This window comes from Polypterus senegalus, chromosome 6 (assembly GCF_016835505.1).
Source record: "Polypterus senegalus isolate Bchr_013 chromosome 6, ASM1683550v1, whole genome shotgun sequence".
In the NCBI taxonomy this organism is placed as follows: domain Eukaryota; kingdom Metazoa; phylum Chordata; class Cladistia; order Polypteriformes; family Polypteridae; genus Polypterus; species Polypterus senegalus.
Window position 1 is genome coordinate 99,176,519 of NC_053159.1, and position 23,226 is coordinate 99,199,744.

At 37.9% G+C, this 23,226-nt stretch overlaps 1 protein-coding gene across 1 annotated transcript in view; it reads right to left on the reverse strand.

The window, feature by feature from the left end:
* Nucleotides 1–18,635: 18,635 nt before the first annotated feature.
* tmem248 (transmembrane protein 248) overlaps nucleotides 18,636–23,226 on the reverse strand; it is a 54,794-nt gene continuing 50,203 nt past the window's right edge. The window contains exon 7 of the mRNA XM_039756640.1: nucleotides 18,636–18,696. Within this exon, the coding sequence (XP_039612574.1) occupies nucleotides 18,676–18,696 (21 nt within the window). The 3' untranslated portion in view covers nucleotides 18,636–18,675. The remainder of the gene's footprint in view (nucleotides 18,697–23,226) is intronic.

Sequence of the window (23,226 nt, forward strand, 5' to 3'; positions counted from 1 at the left end):
CCCCCCAGGGGGCAGTCATTATAATCTATAACATTCTTAATGTTCGGAATGTGCCAAAAGCAGAAGCAAAGCAAACTGATGTGACAAATCACAAATCAAAGATAAACCCTGGATGTTTCAGCAGCTGTCCTAGACAGTACCCACGGACGCACCCAATATATGTCTGTGTTCTGTCTCTTAAGGTTACAGTGCTGCATCCCAAAGGTTTCACGGTATGGATCTTTAGTCTTAATTCTTCCAAAACTTCCTGCCACTCTTCGAAGCTGTTCACTTTTTAAAGTTTGTCAGGGCCAAGATGAAGACCCCTAGCCCCCTCTCTGTCCAATGTCATTCCCAGATCTCCTTAATATCTTTTTGGTTTCTCCTAGACAATAGTAAGATCAGAAAGGAAAAAAATGGAGACATTGTCTTTGTTTCCTGCCTCTTAGATTTTTCTCCTGACACAAAATACCTTGGTATTCTCACATGTATCTCATCTTGAGATAATGTCACATAATGAGTTCAGATCTTCCAAGTAGTGTTTTGACATTTTTTTTGCAATTTGATAGTATTTGCATTGTGTACTCATTATGAATGTAGAGAAAAGTCAAGCAAAATGACACCTTTTATTGGCTAACTAAAAAGATTACAATATGCAAGCTTTCGAGGCAACTCAGGCCCCTTCTTCAGGCAAGATGTGAAGAGGCCTGAGTTGCCTCGAAAGCTTGCATATTGTAATCTTTTTAGTTAGCCAATAAAAGGTGTCATTTTGCTTGGATTTTCTCTACATTGTGTACTCAGTCATATATGGTGATATTTATGGACAGATGTTTGTGGTAATAACTTCTGAAGAATACTTTTTGTTGCTCTAATTTATATTGATGTGCTCCCATTAGATCATACTCATTCTAGAATAAAAAGGCAAGCAGTTTGGCATAGTGGTTAAGAGTTTGGCCTTCAGGCCCCGGAATTGTGGGTTCAAATCCCACTGCTGCCACCTGTCACATTGAGCAAGTTACTTCACCTGCCTGTTTTCCAAATGAAATTGAACCAGTTAAATCTCAAATGTTGTAAGTTACAGTGGATAAAGTCAAATAAACAATATAAAGTCCTGAAAGAGATTAAAACAAGACTAGAAAAAGATCTCCTATAAGATTTTTCAAACCAAATTCTCAGTTTTGATACCTTTTACCTTCTCATCCCTCCTTTTTCTCAGATGCTATTTCTCCAAAGGAATTTTAGGAGCAACTTCTGTGACAAAGCTGATTCTTAAATGAAACATAAAAAAGAATCTCTATTAAGTCTCACGAGCCATCAAAAATCTACCTTTCAGCAGTAAAAATATCCTATGAGTTTAGACAGTCCATTTGACAGGGCCGCAATTATTACTTACATTGTAATTCCAGAAAACTTACCATTTTGACATTTTTTTAACGTTTTTGAGCTTTCCTCTTGCAAGATTGCCCTTTTGTACTGGGAAGTTTCATTTTTGCTAGTTGAACGTCTTTGCCTTTTGCCTGTTAAGATATCCTCTTTCCGTGTTTAAAATTGGCCACTTTTATAGAAGTCAAAAATTCATCTAAAAAGAAAACTAAAAGAAAAAAAAAAGAAAGCATTTTTTGTTAACATTCTTATTGTCTATAATCATTCTTAACACTTTAAAGCACCTTCTTCAATAATGAAATCACATTCTCTACTGTATTGACTTGTACTGCATTAATTTGCACTGATGATTTTTGTTGTGGTTATTTATTGTAACCTCCAGGGGGCATCACTGAGCTGCCAAACCCCAGGCACAGCCACTCTAAGACAGTCCCAGGTGCAAATAAATGTTTTTTATTTACAAATACCTTTTTTCAAAGTTCACATCACACCCTTCAATTCACATTTAACTTCTACTCCTTCAGGTAATCTTCACCTTCGGCCTTCTGAATGTGACTCACTTGGATGAGGTCATGTGGCTTCTTTAAGTACCTGGAAGTACTTGTGGTGAATAAAACACAGAATGGTGGAAGCACCTCTGGGTCACGCAGAAGTCCCATGAAACAGGGTTTTTTTCTCCCTACAGCACCCTCTGGCGGCACACAAGGACCCTGATAGGGTTGTCCTGCAGGACTACAAATCCAATGGATCCCTGTGGGCATCCATACTGGGTCCACATCAGAGGAGCACTGCCATCTACTGCACTGGGGAAGGAACTGCACTTAACAAGCATCCTCCCCAGGTCCATTAATTAATCTTTCACACCAACTGGGATAATAATCAAGCACTATCGGGATACCAATCCATCTACCATGGCACTTATATAGTTATCATTAGTGGTATTTTGCTTTGATTAAAAAGCCTTAGGCATTGTGGAGAAAAAATAAAGAAAAATGTGCAATTTATTAACCCCAATGGCACTAACCAGTTTAAATGATAACTGTGTTTATTTTTAACTACATAGGCAAACTCTTACTAAACTTTCTGGTCTGTTTTTACAGAGGGTCAAAGTTGGAGCCCAGACTTCTTGACCATGACCCATGACATCATAACGATCATTTGACCAAAGCAATGAAATATCACATTGACCTTTGGACAAAACTCCTATGACAGTATTGCTGTGGTTTGCCCTGAAATTAATATCTTAAAAAGAGAAGGGAAACCATCAAGTAAAACCCTGACCACCCAAACTAAAAGTTTAATTAGAAAAGGAATTCATTAAACAAAGTATTGCATAGGCAAAGCATACATTCCAAAAAATAACTTCAAAGTACAATAGTAAAAAAAATTCATAAATTCACAAATTGCTATTGGTCATTATGCAGTGGCCATCAACAAAAGTTACAGTGTATCCAGAAAGTATTCACAGCGCATCACTTTTTCCACATTTTGTTATGTAACAGCCTTATTCTAAAATGGATTATATTCATTTTTTTCCTCAGAATTCAACACACAACACTCCATAATGACAATGAGAAAAAAGTTTACTTGAGATTTTTGCAAATATATTAATATTAAAAAAAATTGAGAAATCACATGTACATAAGTATTCACAGCCTTTGCCATGAAGCTCAAAATTGAGCTCAGGTGCATCCTGTTTCCCCTGATCATCCTTGAGTTGTTTCTGCAGCTTAATTGGAGTCCACGGGTGGTAAATTCAGTTGACTGGACATGATTTGGAAAGGCATACACCTGTCTATAAAAGGTCCCACAGTTGACAGTTCATGTCAGAGCACAAACCAAGCATGAAGTCAAAGGAATTGTCTGTAGACCTCTGAGACAGGATTGTCTTGAGGCACAAATCTGGGGAAGGTTACAGAAAACTTTCTGCTGCTTTGAAGGTCCCAATGAGTACAGTGGCCTCCATCATCCGTAAGTGGAAGAAGTTCGAAACCACCAGGACTCTTCCTAGAGCTGGCCGGCCATCTAAACTGAGAGGGAGAAGGGTCTTAGTCAGGGAGGTGACCAAGAACCCGATGGTCACTCTGTCAGAGCTCCAGAGGTCCTCTGTGGAGAGAGGAGAACCTTCCAGAAGGACAACCATCTCTGCAGCAATCCACCAATCAGCCCTGTATGGTAGAGTGGCCAGACGGAAGCCACTCCTTAGTAAAAGGCACATGGCAGCTCGCCTGGAGTTTGCCAAAAGGCACCTGAAGGACTCTCAGACCATAAGAAACAAAATTCTCTGATCTGATGAGACAAAGATTGAACTCTTTGGTGTGAATGCCAGGCGTCACGTTTGGAGGAAACCAGGCACCGCTCATCACCAGGCCAATACCATCCCTACAGTGAAGCATGGTGGTGGCAGCATCATGCTGTGGGGATGTTTTTCAGCAGCAGGAATTGGGAGACTAGTCAGGATAAAGGGAAAAATGACTACAGTAATGTACAGAGACATCCTGGATGAAAACCTGCTCCAGAGTGCTCTTGACCTCAGACTGGGGCAACGGTTAATCTTTCAGCAGGACAACGACCCTAAGCACACAGCCAAGATGTCAAAGGAGTGGCTTCAGGGCAACTCTGTGAATGTCCTTGAGTGGCCCAGCCAGAGCCCAGACTTGAATCCGATTGAACATCTCTGGTGAGATCTTAAAATGGCTGTGCACTGACGCTTCCCATCCAAACTGATGGAGCTTGAGAGGTGCTGCAAAGAGGAATGTGCGAAACTGGCCAAGGATAGGTGTGCCAAGGTTGTGGCATCAGATTCAAAAAGACTTGAGGCTGTAATTGCTGCCAAAGGTGCATCTACAAAGTATTGAGCAAAGGCTGTGAATACTTATGTACATGTGATTTCTCAGTTTTTCTATTTTTAATAAATTTGCAAAAACCTCAAGTAAACGTTTTTCACATTGTCATTATGGGGTGTTGTGTGTAGAATTCTGAGGAAAAAAATGAATTTAATCCATTTTGGAATAAGGCTGTTAAATAACAAAAAGTGGAAAAAGAGATGCGCTGTAAAACAAATGTAAAGATAATAAATAGAAAACTTTGCAAACTGCCTGTAGCTCCTTCTATCCCATGATGGAGAAAGCAGGTACACTTATTAGATGCATGGGACAAAAAACGGGAGAAGTTGTACTCCTTCAGCTGCAGCCACTAGGACTCAGTCAGAGTCAGAACTCATGTCCATGATTATAGAGCTGGGAGACAGCAGTGTAGTAACCATTGCACTAGCATTCCAGACTTTAATATATATAGACAAAGAACATTTGTACCATTATGGAGTATCTCAAGCAACCAACAATGTGAGAGTTCAAAGAATCCCATCCTGTATGGTGCACAGTGCTTTCAGACCAGTTGCTCTTACACATACATTATAAAGACCTCTGAGAGGTTGATGCTAAAAGTTCTACAGCCTCAGGTTTCATGACATCTGGATCTTTTGCAGCTTGCATATTAGACACATATACATACAGTGGTGTGAAAAACTATTTGCCCCCTTCCTGATTTCTTATTCTTTTGCATGTTTGTCACACAAAATGTTTCTGATCATCAAACACATTTAACCATTAGTCAAATATAACACAAGTAAACAAAAATGCAGTTTTTAAATGATGGTTTTTATTATTTAGGGAGAAAAAAAAATCCAAACCTACATGGCCCTGTGTGAAAAAGTAATTGCCCCCTGAACCTAATAACTGGTTGGGCCACCCTTAGCAGCAATAACTGCAATCAAGCATTTGCGATAACTTGCAATGAGTCTTTTACAGCGCTCTGGAGGAATTTTGGCCCACTCATCTTTGCAGAATTGTTGTAATTCAGCTTTATTTGAGGGTTTTCTAGCATGAACCGCCTTTTTAAGGTCATGCCATAGCATCTCAATTGGATTCAGGTCAGGACTTTGACTAGGCCACACCAAAGTCTTCATTTTGTTTTTCTTCAGCCATTCAGAGGTGGATTTGCTGGTGTGTTTTGGGTCATTGTCCTGTTGCAGCACCCAAGATCGCTTCAGCTTGAGTTGACGAACAGATGGCGGACATTCTCCTTCAGGATTTTTTGGTAGACAGTAGAATTCATGGTTCCATCTATCACAGCAAGCCTTCCAGGTCCTGAAGCAGCAAAACAACCCCAGACCATCACACTACCACCACCATATTTTACTGTTGGTATGATGTTCTTTTTCTGAAATGTTGTGTTTACTTTTACGCTAGATGTAACAGGACATTTGCCTTCCAAAAAGTTCAACTTTTGTCTCATCAGTCCACAAGGTATTTTCCCAAAAGTCTTGGCAATCATTGAGATGTTTCTTAGCAAAATTTAGACGAGCCCTAATGTTCTTAACAGTGGTTTGCGTCTTGGAAATCTGCCATGCAGGCCGTTTTTGCCCAGTCTCTTTCTTATGGTGGAGTCGTGAACACTGACCTTAATTGAGGCAAGTGAGGCCTGCAGTTCTTTAGACGTTGTCCTGGGGTCTTTTGTGACCTCTCGGATGAGTCGTCTCTGCGCTCTTGGGGTAATTTTGGTCGGGCGGCCACTCCTAGGAAGGTTCACCACTGTTCCATGTTTTTGCCATTTGTGGATAATGGCTCTCATTGTGGTTTGCTGGAGTCCCAAAGCTTTAGAAATGGCTTTATAACCTTTACCAGACTGATAGATCTCAGTTACTTCTGTTCTCATTTGTTCCTGAATTTCTTTGGATCTTGGCATGATGTCTAGCTTTTGAGGTGCTTTTGGTCTACTTCTCTGTGTCAGGCAGCTCCTATTTAAGTGATTTCTTGATTGAAACAGGTGTGGCAGTAATCAGGCCTGGGGGTGGCTACGGAAATTGAACTCAGGTGTGATACACCACAGTTAGGTTATTTTTTAACAAGGGGGCAATTACTTTTTCACACTCATGCTCATGTAGGTTTGGATTTTTTTTTTCCCTAAATAATAAAAACCATCATTTAAAAACTGCATGAACTCAAGCATTTTTCCGGATCAGTTGAATGAGGAATACATAGATTCATGTAACAGTACCCTAAGTTCAATTCTCAAATAACCAAAGTTTCAGTTCCTACATCTAGTGGTCATTGTGTGAGAAAGGATGTTCCACTGCGGACAAATGAATGCAGGACAGCAATCATGGACTGTAGTGTAGAATTCTGGAATCTTAAAAAGAATTACCCTCATATATCCTTGATACAGTCTAGGAAAGCTCAAGCCATGGTGAGAAAGGTGGTGAGAAGAGCAAAGAGAACATTTTGGAGGATGAATTGTGATGGAATTGGTAAAGAAATTCAGGTTGGTACATATTGGCATATGATAAGAAAAACAAGGTGAGATTGGAGGCCCATATGACAAATGGACAAATGTGGCTGTTACAGAGATGGCAGTTCTTTCTCACAATTAAAAGAAAACAAACATATCTTATCTTCAAAGGAGCGCTGTCAGGAGCAGAGAATGTCAGAGAGCTCGCAAAAGAAAAGCAAACAATCAAAAAATCAATACGTGCTTTTAAGTATACAGAAGCACCGCGATAAAGCGGCACTTTGTAGAGGAGCGTCCGTGTCCTCTGTGCAAACAGCCTCTCTGCTCACACCCCCTCCGTCAAGCAGAGAGAATGAGAAAGATAGAGAGAAGCAAACAAGCACCGCGCGGGAAGCATATCTTATAGCATTGAGGAGTTTTAGTTAATATGTAATACATGCTCTGATTGGGTAGCTTCTAAGCCAACCGCCAATAGCATCCCTTGTATGAAATCAACTGGGCAATCAAACTGAGGAAGCATGTAACCTAAATTAAAAGACCCATTGTCCGCAGAAAGCGGCGAACCAGTGAAAAATCTGTGATATATATTTAGATGTGCTTACATTTAAAATCCGCGATAGAGTGAAACCGCGAAAGTCAAAGCGCGACATAGCGAGGGATTACTGTACATCCTTAAATCGGACCAGCATTGCAATCAACTGATTTCTGCTAAGAGAAGACTAAGATCTCTCTTAGTTTACCCCATTTTCTCACTGTTTAAACACCATCAAGCATCCTTTTTGTTTACCCCCAACACTTTCTATTATATGATGAGCATCCTTCCAATTGTCTACACATTACTTTCTTATTTTTTGGAAGGGCAGGGAAAATCAGAGTGGCTTTTGGAAGGGAAGAAGGACTATGGATTTGTGGCTGGGTTGGAGTCCGACAATCGTAAGGCTCCTGTTAATCAAAAGTCTGTTGCAGCAGAATTTTTCAATATTGTGAAAACCTAAAGGGCTGTTGCCTAAACTAGGCAGGTTGGGAGTGGGATGAAGAAAGTTTAACTGATCACAAGATTTTCTCAGTGAAAGAAGGATTCAAGTTAAAGTAGGAAGAGCTTTTTCTAAAGATTACGAAAGTAAGAACGAGACTTCGCAGAGAAGTGGATTATATATGCAAATTATATGCAAAAAGAGGAAGAAATACTGTATACATATACAGGCTGCTTTAGACAAGGCTGAGGACTGGGGCCATTGGTGGGTGGTTCAAATTTTCATTAGCAAAGATTGGAATAGTTTGCTTTACAAAGAAGATCTGTATGCCTCAAATTAGGTTAAAGTTATATGGTGTGTCAGTTTCACAGGAACTGGGGGTAAAGTGTCTAGGTATGTGGATGGATTCAAAGCTAACTTGGAAGGTTTATTTTAACAATATGTTGTCAAAGGGCCTTAAATGTTCTTAATATTGCATTAGTAAAGAACAGTGTTAGATTACAGATGTGTAGCTTATGGGTCAGTGTTCGTTACTCTTCTAAAAAGGATGGATACGATTCAGTTTCAAGCACTGAAGATATGTTGTGATGTGTTTAAGTCATTCCTAATTGTAGCAATACAAATAAAAATTGAAACATTACCATTGCAGTTACATGAAAACAAGTTAGCTCTGCTTTACTGGGTGAAATTGAATGGACATGAAGATAATCATCCAACCAATTTAACACTACAGAACACCACAGTTGTAAGGTGATTGGTGTGGGTGGATGGGTAATGAATGAGCTCAGGATATTGAAATATCACATCTAGAGTTTGGTCCTAGTGAGCCCCTTTCTGTTTACCCCCACAACACATTGACTTTTAATAAGTTCATGCAGGTTAAATAATAATGGGTTTCTTCTAGTATTTATTAATAGTTAAACAAATCAGGACTCTGGGTGTTCTGGAGCTTCATCTTATGTAGTGTTACTTCATATTCCTTTAAAAGAAGGATATCTGATAATATTATCAGTTTTTGCTTTACAACTAATTGCTATTCATTTGGATTTAGGTTGGGTTGAACATTGTGGCAGCCGGCTGGCGTCCATGCCCAGCTGGGACGCCCCTACACACTACATTCAGGGGGAGCAGCCCTGGACAGTGCAATACCTCCCCCTGGACGCAAGATGGCCACCCCCTTGGGCTGGAGTAGTGCCTCGGTTTCCCACAGGGCTCCCTGAGAATTGGAGTTGGGTGCAGCCCTGTTGGGTCCCGCAGGTACCGCCAGGGGGTGCTGTGTTTGGGACTCCTGAGCCCGTGTGGGCAACAGATTCGTCACACCTGGAAGTGCCGCCGGACCTCGCTGATCAAACACCTGGAGCACTTCCAGGTGACCTATAAAAGGGAGCCAGCTACCACAACGTATCGGCCAGAGTCGGTGCCAAGGAGAAGAAAGTGCTTGGGCTTTACTGGGGAGTAATAGTGCTTGGGACTGTGTTGTGGCTGGAGGGATTACGGGGAAGATGTGCCCTCCAGCTGAAGAACTAATAAAGTCTGGTTATTTTATACGTGCCTCCAGTGTCCAATCTGTGTCCGGTCAGTCGCTATATAGTGTCTTCTTACAACATGTACACCCAGATTTACTGTTAATATGTTGTGATTAATCATTGGCTCTGAGTAGTTTAAAATGTGGTAATTAGAAGGACAGACAGCAATTGTGGAGACTGCAGGGTCTTGGTGTATATGTTCATTGGTATTGGGTCCCAGCTCGAATGGTGTGGAGGGAAATTCTTTAAGGAGTGAGATCATTGACACTGCAGTGCCTTTACCTAAAGGCAATGAAAAATCTGTAATTAAGAAATCCATTACAAAAATCTGTCAGAATGATTGGAATAAAGGGAAAAAAAGGAAGACACCTGTTTAACATCCAAAAAGGATGTGGGAAATCAGTAGCTGGGTGGAAATAATTGAGGCTTTGGACTTCAATCCCTGAGTTTGCGGGTTCATATCCCGCTATTGACACCGTGTGACCGTGCGCAAGTCACTTGACCTGCCTGCGCTCCAATTGGATATCTCAATTGTATCATAAATGTTGGAAGTTGCCTTGGATAAAGGTATCAGCCAGATAAGTAAACGTAAATAATAGGAAAGAAGAAATAATACTGACAAGGATTAGAATTAGTCAGAATGGATGAATTAGCTCATTGTTTAAAATTAATAAAAGTGCTGAAATTGTAATGAGCCAAAAACTGCACCGCACGTTTCATTTGACTGTAGGTTGTATGAGGTCCAACGAAGATACTTTAATGCTAAGGTCAACGAATTATATGGTTCTGACTCCAAATTGTAGCCATTTCAATATGACTGCCATCCACCACAAGACAGGCCAAGAGTGGGATCAAAAGACATAGGAGATCATAGAATTCCAAGGATGAAGAACAATGAAACAGACACACAGCAGGCCAAAAGAGGGGGAGGCGGGGCCCTCCTCACTCACATGCCATTTCGGGGCGTGTTCCTTATCTTTGCTTAGCTAGCGAACGAGAGAACTACTTAACACATTTAGATCAGGTTTTTTTCCATAATTTGCTTGAACATTCCAATTGATTTCTGCGATTTCTCACATTGTGTTAAGAATCATAGTTAGCTTGCACGAACGATATAGTCGCGCTAATAGAAGACAGAGACCGTGGGCCGAGGGGAGGGGGAAGCGTGACGTCAAGAGTGGGGAGCCAGGCAGGGCCCTCTTCACTGTCCTTTTTCACTAATAGGTGGGTGGAGCCGCGGGGCATGGCTAGTCTTATGTCTAGTTTTATTATTATGTTGAGTCGTCTATGCAAGCCAAAACATTGTATGGCTCCCTTTCCCTTGCAAGGTATTTTGATATTTTGGAACATTTAAGGTTATTTTTGAGGCTTAACTACTTTCAGGCCAGCAAAGGCTGAAGCAGGCTATTGGAGCTGGGTTTAGGCCCATTGGGGTGAGGCCTTTGTCAGGCAGGCACAGAAAGCAATTTTTCATGTATGGTCCTGACTGCAAATTGTAGTCATTTCAATATGACTGCCATCCAGTACATGACAGGCCAAGAGTGGGATCAAAAGACATAGGAGATCATAGAATTCCAAGGATGAAGAACATTGACTTAAGTGGTCTAGCATAGATGAAAATGGAATAAGAGGTATTTAAAATAAGCTATTTTCACACAGCTTGAAGTATATTATTCTGCTTTTCTATTTTTACACATACATTACATAAGTTATATGCATAACTGATTTTACCAAAATAATTATGGTTATACCTCTTCTCTACATTGTTTTGTCCATCACCAATGTGCCCATTAAACCTTACACTAGGTTACTTTCTTTAGCTATGGCTCCAAATGAATAAGGCTTGTAAGCATAAGTTTAATATGTCACTGTGCTCTGCACAATTATATCTTATAAAACCTGATTTGTACTCACATGCAGTACAGCAGACACATGTCCAGATTAAGCACAGAAGCTGACACAGAGAACTGCCAAGCAAGCAACATGAAATAAAGACTAGGACAAAGGGAAACCATTCACAGTCAGACTGTTAGATGCTGTAACCTTGTGCTATTTCTATTTGTTAAGTCAGCACAAAATTACATCCTTGTTTGGGGAGTATTGTTGCCTTGTTAGGAATTGTATGTTCGTCTTAGGTGACCAAGGACATGGAAAAATAGTATAAAGCCTTGCAACACTGCCAGACACACCTTTGAAGCCAACAAACAGATGGAAGACAATCGGCATCTGTTCCTGAGAATGCCTTCCATATCTGCATTGACGACACCGACAAACTCCACTCCAGGACCAGGTCTCGTCACTGGCTTCACTTGTCTTTGTACCATCTGCATCGACATTAAACAAAGCTAAGTTATTTCTCCTACATGATTTCTGACTGATCACCAGGTAGGTGTATTGTCTTTGATGTTATATTGAGTTATGTAACACATGACAATCACAAAAGAAATCATTTTCAAATAGCAAGCGCCCCCTAGTGGGCTAAGGTGACATCTAGTGTCAACTTGTACCTTTACATGGGCTCATCCTAGCTGGCCAGACTTAAGCACTCAAGAAGTGCAGATTCCTCCAGAACTTACATTGTGGTCACTAAAACTCTGACACATATATTCCATTCTTAATTAGTGTTTGTCATGGTTTCTAGTTGTTTTGTATTACATTCTTGGATTTTGAAGTTTGTTTTATGCATCTTTTGATTAATTTTTATGTGTTTTCATTAGATGTGGAAACACCCACTACTGTAAGCATGTCTTTGTGTGTGTGTGCGTGTAAGACTGCATTAAACATCTCCGCTCCCAGTGGAACAACTACATTGAAATTTGGTACACTTATTATACTTCAGGGAAATTTGACATAAAAGAGTTCAATTTTTGTTGAGATATCTCAAATAGAGCATTTGGTTAATTTTTTTTAAATTTCAAAAACTCTCATTTAAAAAGCATTGATGAATTTTTGAATCATTTATCTTAAAATAGAGAAACAATCTGTGTGACCTCAATTACTAATTTACACTACTAATTAACCTTGAGAGAGGTTGCTTCAACTTGCAGACTTTCCTTTTTGGCACATCCAAAAGCTGCTTCTGATACAAAAACAAATTTCCAGTATAAATAAATGAAGCACCAGCAAAGTCAAGCGTGGGCGGGAACTCACCGTCACATCAGCTAGTTACACAGACTTCAGTACCGACTTTAAATCCCCATTGGGCACCGGTATATTTTGCACAGGTAGCATACCCTGGCCCATGAGTACTTTGTTATTTCTGATGAATTTTTGTGTTTTTTGTAAATTGTTATTATTGTTCTGTTTATTACTTTTTTGCATTGTTTACATATGTTCCTTATGCTTTGTAGGTGGAACCACAAGAGTCAAAGCTGTTTTCAGCCTCAGGACATCCTTTAGTGGATCACAGACATTCAAACAGTACATTACCATTGTATGGATTGATTTTTCTGGTTTCAGAATTTATTGCTTCTGTCTTTTGATCTTTGGATTAGTCTGATATGGGATGCCTTTTAAGAAATACCTTGTTGTAAATTGCATTATTTTTTTGTTGAATGCAAAATAAATTCTTCATTTATGAAGATTCCTTGTTGGATTGATCTCTCAAGCCAGAGGTGTATGGTTTGTTTCCTTTAGAGAGGCTGTTTTTGGTGTATTTAGGAACATTTAAAGTATATTTTGAAACTTTGAAGCTCCAGTCCTTTTTTTTTTTTGGGTGGATCGGAGACAGAGTCTGCTTGTGGAGTTTGGGCATCAGGTTGGATAGTGTTAGATTTACTCTAGGCAGGCTAGGGAATGTCTGGCCTGGTTTAAGGGTTTTATACAGTCAAGGCTAGAAGTATTTCGACAGTGACATAACTTTGGTTAATATTTTTTGAGACCCCTGAAAATAGGGGGACCATACATAAAAATGTCTGTTATTACTAAACGGCGCATACAATATTTTTGGTAAACCCCTTAAATTATAGCTGAAAGTCTACACTTCAATCACATCATGACTTCTTTATTTCAAATCCACCGTGGTGGTGTAAAGAGAAAAAAATATGAAAATTGTGTCACCGTGCAAATACTTATGGACCCGACTGTAAAAGACCCCTAAACCAGGCCAGACCTTTCCTTGCCTACCTGGAATAAATCCAACTCTGTCCAACTGGATGCCCAAAATCCACAAACAGGCTCTGGCCTACATCGGTACAAAAAAAAGAGCACTGGACTGTTAAAGTTTCAAAATACATAAAATATGACTCTAAGTGGTCTCACTCTTTTTCTGTTTGAATTCCACTCATTTCATGATACTTACTGCTTTACAAAACGTACAGCTTTAAAATGAAATACAACCAACAGTAATATGTCAACTGATTTGATTTTTACATTATTTCAGTTGGAATTGGTGTTTATGAAAGCAATTTCATCCATCACAAGCCTTTTTGGGCTTTAAATAATTTTTTAAAATATGCACTGTAAAATGCTATTAAAAACTTACATGTGTACATGTGCATGTATTATTTACATGTAACAAGCATATTTGGGCTTGACTAATATAAAATGCTATTAAACAGAGTATAATACTGTATCTACTCTAACAACACATAATTAAATTCCATTATTAGTTATTTCTGATATGATTAACTATGAAAAAATGTTTAATAAACGAAAAATGTGACACCTCTCTTTGTGAAGTAAATGAAACAAAAATTTTAAATGCTCCAAATTTCAAAATGGCTAATTAAGGGCCTGAATGTATCTAGATGGCATGCATTTTCTAACTTTTTCAAATAACTAGGTTGATTCTATGATTTTGTGTTTCATGTTGTGTTTCTGAGACGGTTACAGCAAGTTTAGATTCTATAATTGTATTGTTGAAATAATAAAGTTACAAAAATGTTGGATTTACAGTGTATACAGTCTTTGAAAACACTTTCTCCTGACCATGCATTAAGTAAATGTTGAACGTTTTAGATGATGCATCCAAAATAATAGAGTGGAGTAAACATATACTGTACATATTGTGGGTGTTTTAGTAAGGCTGGGTGCCTTTTATTTTGCTATCTTGATGCATGGCCACTGTTAAACATTCTTACAGCTTTGTAGTTTTAGAATGACTTATTTCATAAGGTGAAGAAGCATAACAGGACTGTGCAATATTGAAGCAGAACTGTACGTGTGCTCGTACCCTTCAGGAATCCAAAACAAATTCATGTGTTACTAAGATGTGGCACAAAAATTCTTCTCAACACTCAAACAGAATTTGCATGTGGAGAATTTAGGAGTAGCACTCAACCCAAACTACATTACTTAGCTTTACACAACAAAATACACCCCACTGCGCACTTCACTTGAGCATTGAACAATGATCTACCTTGGAAAGAATGGAAGCTGGCTACTTGACATTTGTTTGAATTTTTTACTAGTGTTACTTTGCATATAAAATATGTATAACACCACTCATCATTCTTTCTTGCGAATTGCAGGAATGGCTTCAAAACAACAATGTTAATGTCCCGGAGTAGCTATGTTTATCTACAAGGATGTTTTTATTAAAAGGAACAATTTGCAGTACTTAAAGTCAATCGTTATACTCCAACAAAAGCTGCAGTATTGCGCAATAGTAGTCAGTTTGAAAACACAGTTTTTTTTAGTAAACATCAGTATTTTCCATTGTAGATATGGAAAAAATTCCGCCTTTAAATCAAGAGATTGGAGGTGGAGTAGTTCTTAAACGTCTTTTATATGGTAAATATACACATTTCTAATGTTTTGATTTAGACAAGTTCAGAACTGGGAGTTGCTGTATGGTCTTGGCACAAATCCATCATCACCTTCACACTTGCATGCATTTGATTTTCTGTTTATTCTTTTCAGGTCAGGGCCACATGGAGAAACATTCTAGCAGAGCAACTGTGATAAAACAGAAAAAATGCCTGGCCCTTTACACAGTCCAAATCAGAATGCACTACTAGTATTTAAAATATATTAGAACATGTTCACTTCCCAAAAAGCAGGACACTTATAATTTTTTTACATTTTTATTACACATCAAAGCAGATGCACATTTTACAACCGCAGACACTCGACATGTGAAAGATTGTCATTGAAACTGTTCAGCAAGTAACACATACAACCATGCAGCTAGATGAGTGGAGCAGCAGTGCAGTGGTTTCCCTGTGTGTCTTTCTCTTTTTCTTTCTATTCCACTCATTCACTCTTTGTGCATTATGCACAGAATGCTCAGGATCTAATAGCTTCAAGCACACAAAGATCGGGTCCCCCAGTATTAACCAAACAGGAGAATGTATTTAAATGAAAACATGTGGAAAACATAGCTGAACATATATATTTATACATATACACACACACATATATATATATATATATATATATTTATAGAAGATCAATATGATCAGGACACTTGCCTGCAAGAACAACTTCCAATCAACTCAGCCTTTTTTGTCTCTGTAACCAGTCAACTTCCAGTTTTTATTCAGCCTAATCCAGTTAAAGGATTGAGTCATCCACAGGAAGCTGTATGTTATTTGAAGATCCACAGATATAATAGATTACCAATTAACACCCTTCACAACAGTGGGTATATTCAACTATATTGCATTAAAATATATTATAAAAAAAAAAAAAAAAGATTTTTTTTTAGATGAAGCAGGGAAGTAAGTTTTTGGAAGTACACAACTCTTGTTAGCTACATGTTTTAAGCCTCCAAGAGAAAAGGCACAGGATTTTGTGCACGTCTGTTCATATTTTTACAAATCAACATCATGGTCTTTAAGATGCAAACCTCAGTCGCTTCCAGGGGTTGCATTTTCATTTTATTTCCTGTGGCTGCCTTTGAATGCATTTCTCCTGGTGTGTGTCATTCATATGTACTTTATAATGTTTACACATGCACGTAAACTATGGAAGAAATTGGCAAAATACTAGAGGTCATGTTTTTTTCACTTGCACACTTGGACTGATTTTGTTTCCACTGTGTATATGATTTTGTAGCCCATAAGTGCCCACTGCATAAATTAAAAAAGAAAAAGCAATATTCACTCCTTTTGTATACTGAATGCAAATGCAACAGTCTGCCCTTTCAACGAGTGCATGGGACTCTATGCATTCTAGAATTAAAATACTACATTTGCCAATTTGCTTTGTGTTAGACTGGCACTGATGATCACAAGTTTTTCCATGTTATGGGTCTCTTTTCGACATTCTGTGCACAACTCCTGCATTTAACATACCTCTAACATACCTTTATCAAGACAAATGCTTAAGACACCGGGCTATGGTTAACTTCAGTAGGTTTCATCACTAGACAATAAAATGGTATCTGGTAGTGTGGAAATATGCATCACCCTTAAGATTAGAGTAAACATCCAATGCACTGGTTATCTGCTACACTTAGGTAAGGGGTGCTGCAGCCTTAAGGTCTATGCTTTAAATTCCATATTTTGTAGAATCCTTTGGAAGTAATATACCTTGCAGAGGGCCAAAAACAGATTTGAAAACTCATTTTCAAGGCTCATAAATGAGATTTTTGTTTTCTTTTATACATATGTAATTGTTGGAAATGTTTGCATAGCAATAATATCAGAGAGAGGAACTACAAAAAAAGTCTATGGTTGTTTTAAACAAATCACAGCTAATCGCCTAAAGCAACTTCTATTGATGATGTTCCATGAGAATGAGACAAGTATTTAAAAAAGAAAAAATAATACACATATTATGACAGCCAGTCTGCAAAAAGATATATGCAACACAACATTTTCACAAGGCAACAGAAAATGAAAAAAGGAAGAACTCAGTCCTACCCCACAAACAATAAAAAAGGCAGGATGTCATATTCACATTATTAAAGAACTGCAATTTAGGTTCATTCTGGACTGAAGTACACAGGTACAAGTTAACAGTCATCATCCAACCAGGATCCAACCCGAAGCAGTTTCATCAATGCTGCATTCATACTCAAGACAGACACGTTCAAACACTAGGAGATTAAACTTAAAGGATGCAAGTCAATTCAATGTGTGTACTTAGCTAAAAAAAAAATGAAGTGACTGAAGGGGAAAAAAAAAAATCTACCGTTAATATTTCAACTAATAATAAATCTGACAGAACACAAAAAAGGAAAAATGCATAAGACTAGTTTTTTTGGATGTATCAGAATTTTGAAAAATCCAAATGTCACCTAGTTGTGCACATTATAATCTCCTATTTATTCCCACAATACAGTTTTTGGGCACCTGCAGTAATTCTTTCCTGTTTGTCTGACATTTTCCAAAACAGGGTATTAGAAACCTCATATATTAAGTATATTTCATTTTGAAACTGCAGGCCTACATGATCTGAAATTACGTAAAATTAGATATGTCCATATACACACACAGTCATAATATATGGAATATATTGTACCACAGATGCAATTATATTATACTGGAAAGATTTAGAATGAAATTTCAAGGTATTAAGATATCATTTTTAAGCCAAATAATTAACAATTAAATATTGTTCTCAGAGAAATCATAGCTCTGAGTGAAAGATCTTTTTCATATTCTTAAATGACTAAGTTCATACCATTCAGCTAACAGCATGGATAAAAGTATGACAGCTATCCTCATTGCTTGCATTTGTATTTGTAAATGAGAGCAATAAACAGACACTCAAGTTGGAAGTTAACGGTGACATGTTATATGCCCAGGTGAAAACTTGCAAGCATGATTTCATTATTTGCTTTTAAACATTTTTAAGAACTATTTTGCTCTCATGATGCAGCAGAAAATCAAAAGTAAGAAAACTAATCCTGCAGCATCACCAAGTAAAATCTCAAGGATAAGCAAAGGCCTTCTTATGAAAAGTCCTGAAATAAGTGAATAATGTGAAGCTTGGTCTAACCTATGAAAATGAAAAGAATGCATGAAAACATTCATGATGATGGAAGCTTATAGTGTTTGGATAAGTGGAGTAAATGAAACCAAGGAAAAACAATATGGCAGCTTCCCCAAAATGAATCCTTTTCAAATTGCTGTGATTTGCAATTGCCAAATATGAGAACAGCCACCATCTCTACTAAGCTTGTAGGGTAGGATGGACAGGGAAATAAAGTATGATGTACTCTTAAAGGAGTCTGTATTAATGTCCAGGAATCCTTCTTACTGGTCTAAGGGCAATTCACTGCTGCCAGCTCTAGCAATCCTTCGCTTCTGACTGCTGCCATTGGGGCAGCACAGAGGTCGCTGCTGACCTTTCCTGTACTCGCACACACATCTACAAATATTTACACAGCAGATACAGGCACTTAAAATGTCTTTGGTTGGAATAACCCAACATTGCAGAGTAATGCATTCACAGAGCTTTGCACCCATTCTGGGTTCAGTAGGCAACTAGTAAATCAGTTCAAGATCAAGATATTTTATATATATATATATATATATATATATATATATATATATATATATATATATATATATATATATAAAATTTGTTTTTCTTTAAAGTTCATTTTCTGCCCAACTTCAAAAATTGCTTCTTTAGGCTTCTGACAAAGCTACCTGTAAAGAGAAAGAAGGAAAAAAAATAGAAATGAAAAATGTGCTGAAAGCAAAGGTGGGCAACAGAGAATTTCTAACGCACAGGCAGATCTACCATACAGAAATACCATACATGGGTATCTATTCTATCAATTCTGTCAATATTGGGTATTACATTGTTGATTATATTTTAATAACACAAATTTACAATAAAATATCTATCTTGATGATCTATCACTAAGCAAAGTCAGTCCTAAATAACTTTAATTAGAAACAAATTCTTACCAATAACAGAACTCATTTAATTTTAGGGCATATTATGATTTTTATTCTGCCATATCAGGTAATTCTTATATCAGATATATTTTTCCTTTCAAACAAATATCCAAATGATTTGTAACCTAAAGCAGATTAGCAATTCTCAGTCCTTCACATTTTCACTTGTGTTTCTTTCCAAATAATTAATTAACCCAGATACTTCAGGATGAACACACAGGTGTAAGCTGAAACAAGTTATGCGAAGAACTGCTGGTTCCATTGTCATTAGCATTTTATGGCGAACAAGGGGGTGTGCCCCCCTGGTGGCCTATGGTGGCCTGAGCACCCCCAACCAGCTTGCTTTGCTATCAGTCCACAGGTATATTCCAACACGGTCAAAACTCTGGCACTGAGATTAATTTGTAGTTATAGAAAATGCAAAAACTATTGGAAATGATCAATTGATGAATGGTAATCTACTTGCTGAAGTATTGCCAATATTTAACTTAAAACGTGGAAGGAATAAAACTTCTGCTGCATGATCATCAGTTGTGATTAGGCCGATAACTGAATTTAATATACAACTAAACTACTACTGTTCTTATAAGAGCAGATGTAAATAAGTTATTTTTTTCATGTTGTACTGACATGAGATTGTCACACACACACTATATATATAGTGTATATATATATATATATATATATATATTGTATATATATATATATATATTGTATATATATATATATATATATATATATATATATATATATATATATATATATACACACACACATATATATACACATATATATACATATATATATATACATACACACACACTCAGCAAAAAAAGAAACGTCCTCTGACTTTCAACTGTTTTTACTTTTAGTAAACTTAATGTGTAAATATTTGTATGAACACTAAGAGTCAACACCATAAGACATAAACTAAAAATGTTTCACAATGTGTCCCTGAATGAAGGGAGGCTAAAATTCAAAAGTACCAGTCAGTATCTGGTGTGGCCACCAGCTGCTTGAAGTACTGCAGTGCATCTCCTCCTCATGGACTGGACCAGATTTGTCAGTTCTTGCTGTGAGATGTTACCCCACTCTTCCACCAAGGCACCTGCAAGTTCCTGGACATTTCTGGGGGGAATGGCCCTAGCCCTCACCCTGCGATCCAACAGGTCCCAGACGTGCTCAATGGGATTGAGATCCGGGCTCTTCCACTGCAAGGATGATCAGCTGTCCTTCCTGTCTCCCTGTAGCGCTGTCTTAGGCGTCTCACAGTGCGGACATGGCAATTTATTGCCCTAGCCACATCAGCAGTCCTCATGCCTCCCTGCAGCATGCCTAATGCACGCTCACGCAGATGAGCAGGGACCCTGGGCATCTTTCTTTGGGTGTTTTTCACAGTCGGTAGACAAGTCTCTTTAGTGTCCTGCTTTTAGAACTGTGACCTTAAATGCCTACTTTCTGTAAGCTGTTAAGGTCTTAACAACCATTCCACAGGTGCATGTTAATTAATTGATTATGGTTAATTGAACATGCATGGAAAACATTGTTTAAACCCTTTACAATGAAGATCTGTAAAGTTATTTGGATTTTTAAAACATTATTGTTGAAATACACAGTCCTGGAAAAAGGAACGTTTCTTTTTTGATGAATATATATATATATATATATATATATATATATATATATATATATATATATATATACACACACACATACACACACACACATACACAAACCGGATTCCAAAAAAGTTGGGACACTAAAAAAATTGTGAATAAAAACTGAATGCAATGATGTGGAGATGGCAAATGTCAATATTTTATTTGTAATAGAACGTAGATAACAGATCAAACGTTTAATCCGAGTAATGTATCATTTTAAAGGAAAAATATGTTGATTCAAAATTTCACGGTGTCAACAAATCCCAAAAAAGTTGGGACAAGTAGCAATAAGAGGCTGGAAAAAGTAAATTTGAGCATAACGAAGAGCTGGAAGACCAATAAACACTAATTAGGTCAATTGGCAACATGACTGGGTATAAAAAGAGCTTCTCAGAGTGGCAGTGTCTCTCAGAAGCCAAGATGGGTAGAGGATCACCAATTCCCACAATGTTGCAGAAAGATAGTGGAGCAATATCAGAAAGGTGTTACCCAGCTTAAAAATTGCAAAGACTTTGCATCTATCATCATCAACTGTGCATAACATCATCCAAGATTCAGAGAATCTGGAACAATCTCTGTGCGTAAGGGTCAAGGCCGTAAAACCATACTGGATGCCCGTGATCTCCGGGCCCTTAAACGACACTGCACCACAAACAGGAATGCTACTGTAAAGGAAATCACAGAATGGGCTCAGGAATACTTCCAGAAACCATTGTTAGTGAACACAATCCACCGTGCCATCCGCCGTTGCCAGCTGAAACTCTACAGTGCAAAGAAGAAGCCATTTCTAAGCAAGATCCACAAGCTCAGGCGTTGTCACTGGGCCAGGGATCATTTAAAATGGAGTGTGGCAAAATGGAAGACTGTTCTGTGGTCAGACGAGTCACGATTCTAAGTTCTTTTTGGAAATCTGGGACGCCATGTCATCCAGACCAAAGAGGACAAGGACAACCCAAGTTGTTATCAACGCTCAGTTCAGAAGCCTGCATCTCTGATGGTATGGGGTTGCATGAGTGCGTGTGGCATGGGCAGCTTGCATGTCTGGAAAGGCACCATCAATGCAGAAAAATATATTCAGGTTCTAGAACATATGCTCCCATCCAGACGCCATCTCTTTCAGGGAAGACCCTGCATTTTTCAACAAGATAATGCCAGACCACATTCTGCATCAATCACAACATCATGGCTGCGTAGGAGAAGGATCCGGGTACTGAAATGGCCAGTCTGCAGTCCAGATCTTTCACCTATAGAGAACATTTGACGCATCACAAAGAGGAAGGTGTGACAAAGAAGGCCCAAGACGATTGAACAGTTAGATGCCTGTATTAGACAAGAATGGGAGAGCATTCCTATTTCTAAACTTGAGAAACTGGTCTCCTCGGTCCCCAGACGTCTGTTGAGTGTTGTAAGAACAAGGGGAGATGCCACACAGTGGTGAAAATGGCCTTGTCCCAACTTTTTTGGGATTTGTTGACACCATGAAATTCTGAATCAACATATTTTTCCCTTAAAATGATACATTTTCTCAGTTTAAACTTTTGTTCCGTGATTTATGTTCTATTCTGAATAAAATATTAGAAGTTGGCACCTCCACATCATTGCATTCAGTTTTTATTCACAATTTGCTTAGTGTCCCAACTTTTTTGGAATACACACACACACACACAGGATTTTAACAAGTGAAACCATAAAAATGATGTATAAAAATGTTGCTTGAGGTATAAGTGCTTCAACAACAGTAAATAACTTCTCATTAAGGAACTGGGTTGGAAACAAAAACCTAATCTATCACTTAATTTTCAAAATGCATCACTAGAATACTTTATTAATAGGACCCAGTCTTGTTAAACATTAATGTTACATTTAGTATGTCTAGTACGTGTCCATTACTACCTTTTTTACTTAATTAAAATATAAGAAATAATTAACTAATAACTAATTCAACTGAATGAATTCAAATCTGATTGTAAACCTCTCTCACATTGTTGTGCTCTCTATCTGAAAGTAAGGAGTATGCAGACATCAGATCAGTGGAAAATATTATTTGATGATTTACAATAATGTTATTTAAAAAATAAACAAAATAATTATAATTTGATATAGATGATATACCATAACTAGGTCAAACCTTTATAAAGTGCAGGTTGAATACATTTAAAGCTCTAAAGAACTCTCTTCATAGTAGTTTCATTTTAGCATTAAATCTGTGGAGAAGTCACAATTTTTTTAAAGGGTATAAGCTCTTGGTTGAGATCCATTTTTGATGAAGCAGCATGAACCTACTGTTTGCAAGACATTTGTTTCGACAGTTAGGGAGTTCCCCCTGGACAATTTTAGGGAAAAGAATAGTTTTTATACTATTTTCTGCATGCAATTTCCTTTCCACATAAGAGAAAATGGTCACTTTTGATGCTGTAATAAATTTCATGTCTGCTTTTCAGTAAAGGTAATAACTTGTTCCCTTAAGACTTTATAACAATGAGTCACCTCTTTAATTCTTGTGACAATGGGAGGAGATATCAGAGGGCATTTGCCTGTCTCTGTAGATGATGCATGTTTCTATCACTCTCCTTAACTGTTGCTTGGTTAGTAATAATGATTTCCAGAAAGCAAC